This window comes from Lucilia sericata, unplaced genomic scaffold (genome assembly GCF_015586225.1).
Source record: "Lucilia sericata isolate MDLA Ls3-8-SP2 unplaced genomic scaffold, ASM1558622v1 Contig000404F_arrow, whole genome shotgun sequence".
NCBI classification, from domain to species: Eukaryota; Metazoa; Arthropoda; class Insecta; order Diptera; family Calliphoridae; genus Lucilia; species Lucilia sericata.
In genome coordinates this window covers 217,952-220,000 of record NW_023994422.1, presented here as the reverse complement: position 1 = coordinate 220,000, position 2,049 = coordinate 217,952, and the positions used below count along the sequence as shown (strand labels likewise).

General features: G+C 32.7%; 2 protein-coding genes across 3 annotated transcripts in view; one reads left to right on the top strand and one right to left on the bottom strand.

The window, feature by feature from the left end:
* The window catches only part of LOC119604567, an 8,867-nt gene extending 8,741 nt beyond the window's left edge, over positions 1 to 126 (bottom strand). The window contains exon 1 of one of the 2 annotated variants that reach the window (XM_037957262.1): positions 1 to 126. This exon is cut by the window's left edge and continues 524 nt beyond it. The gene's annotated coding sequence lies outside the window, so the exon portion shown is untranslated. The other variant, XM_037957263.1, reaches the window with a different exon arrangement.
* An 896-nt stretch (positions 127 to 1,022) lies between these two features.
* LOC119604562 (proteasome subunit beta type-1) lies at positions 1,023 to 2,049 on the top strand. Its single transcript, XM_037957257.1, has 2 exons — positions 1,023 to 1,248; positions 1,321 to 2,049. The coding sequence occupies exons 1-2, from the start codon at positions 1,160 to 1,162 to the stop codon at positions 1,937 to 1,939; spliced, it is 708 nt and encodes a 235-aa protein (XP_037813185.1). The 5' UTR covers positions 1,023 to 1,159; the 3' UTR covers positions 1,940 to 2,049.

Genomic DNA, 2,049 nt, shown 5'->3' with positions numbered 1-2,049 from the left:
ACTTTGAACTTTTTTTATAAATGATTATAGTTTTTTGAAAAGTCGTTGAATTGTTTTTATTTTTTTAAATTTACAATTAAAACACAAACACTCGCGTCAGTAAAAAAAAATAAAACAAAAAATTCTACAAAACAAGATTCAACAAGTTAAAACAAAAACTAATTTGCAAAAAGTTTGTGACATTTTGCTTTTAAAGCAGCTTCGTATCAGAGTTGTAATATAAATGTACTATTCTGGTTAGAATGTAGTAGAGTTGCCAGTAAAACTTTGGTTGTAATTGAGATTAGGGTTCTATAGTTGAAACGAAAAGTCGACTTTTCGACTTTTTTCATTTAGTTTAAAGTCGACTTTTCGACTTTTTGCATTTTATGAAAAGTCGATTTTTCGACTTTTCGACTTTTTTCATTTAAATAAAAGTCGACTTTTAGACTTTTCGACTATAAGTATTTTATAAATAGTCGACTTTTCGACTTTTTCCGACTTTTTTCGACTTTTTTCGACTTTTCGACTTTTTTCGACTTTTTCCGACTTTTTTCGACTTTTTGACTATTTTCGACTTCTTTCTACTTTTTTCCGACTATTTTTTGACTTTTTACGAGTTTTTCCGACTATTTTAGAGTTTTTGACTTTTTTCCACTTTTTTAAAATTTTTGACTTGTTTCTACAATTTTCGATTTTTCGACTTTTTCCGACTTTTCTACTTTTTTCGACTTTTAACGACTTTTTTCGACGTTCTTCGACTTTTTTCGACTTCATTCTACTTTTTTCGACTTATCGACTTTTTTCGACATGGCAAACCTTAAATACCCTTCATCTGTAAATAAATTTTTTAAAGACGTCGAACATTTTTAATACTTGACATGTTATAAATGTTAAAATCTAAAATTTTGTTTCCGTAATGAAGTATTTAAATTAATCTAAATCCGGTAACTCTTAAAAAATTTCTTCATTTTTCTTTTCCTTGCCAAACGTAAACAAAAGCCATGTTGCATTTTTTGTAATTGAAAAAAAAGCTTTCTGTCACTCCCCTTATTTACAACCCAGCGTCAAACAAAATTTCGTTTGTCATTCTTGTCGTCTGTGAAAACAACAGCCGCAAATTTTCATTTTTTTAGCAAAATCATTGCAAATATTGAAAACAAATAATAAAAAAAGTAAAATGAATTTTCTAGGTATTGAACAATTTCCCGATTATAAAGTACCCGGTGCCCAGCATCAAGATTTCTCTCCTTATGAATCCAATGGAGGGTAAGTTGAAAAAAAAAAGCAAGAAATGAGGTTAAAAGGGTTTGCTATATACAAATTCTTTCTTTATTTCAGTTCCATTGTGGCCATAGCTGGTGATGACTATGTGGTTATTGCGGCCGATACCCGTCTCAGCAGTGGCTATTCCATACACACCCGCAAACAAAACAAACTTTTCCAATTGAGTCCCAAAACAGTTTTGGGTTCTACCGGCTGCTGGTGTGATACCTTAGCTTTGACTGCTTTAGTTAAGGCCCGCATGCAAATGTACGAGCATACCCACTTGAAAACCATGTCCACAGATGCTGTTGCCCAAATGTTGTCCATTCTAATGTACAACAAACGTTTCTTCCCCTATTATGTTTCAAATGTTCTGGCCGGTTTGGATAATGAGGGTAAGGGTGTTGTTTACTCTTACGATCCCATTGGTCATTGCGAAAGAACCACCTATAGAGCTGGCGGTTCGGCTGGTGCCTTGTTGCAACCAGTTTTGGATAATCAAATTGGTTTTAAGAACATGAAATTGGAGGGAGGTGTCGTACCCAAGGTGCCTAAGGAACGTGCTGTCGCCATTGCCACCGATACCTTTATTTCGGCTGCGGAACGTGATATTTATACCGGTGATGCTGTTATGATTAATATTATAACCAAGGATGGCATTGAAGTTAAGGAAGTTCAATTGAGAAAGGATTAAGAAGTGTGGTTTACATTTAATAATTAATAAAATACTACTTTAATGTTTATTTCCGAGAGAAAATAATTTTGAAATGGGTTTATTTAATAAACGTAAAAGATTTTTTGTAA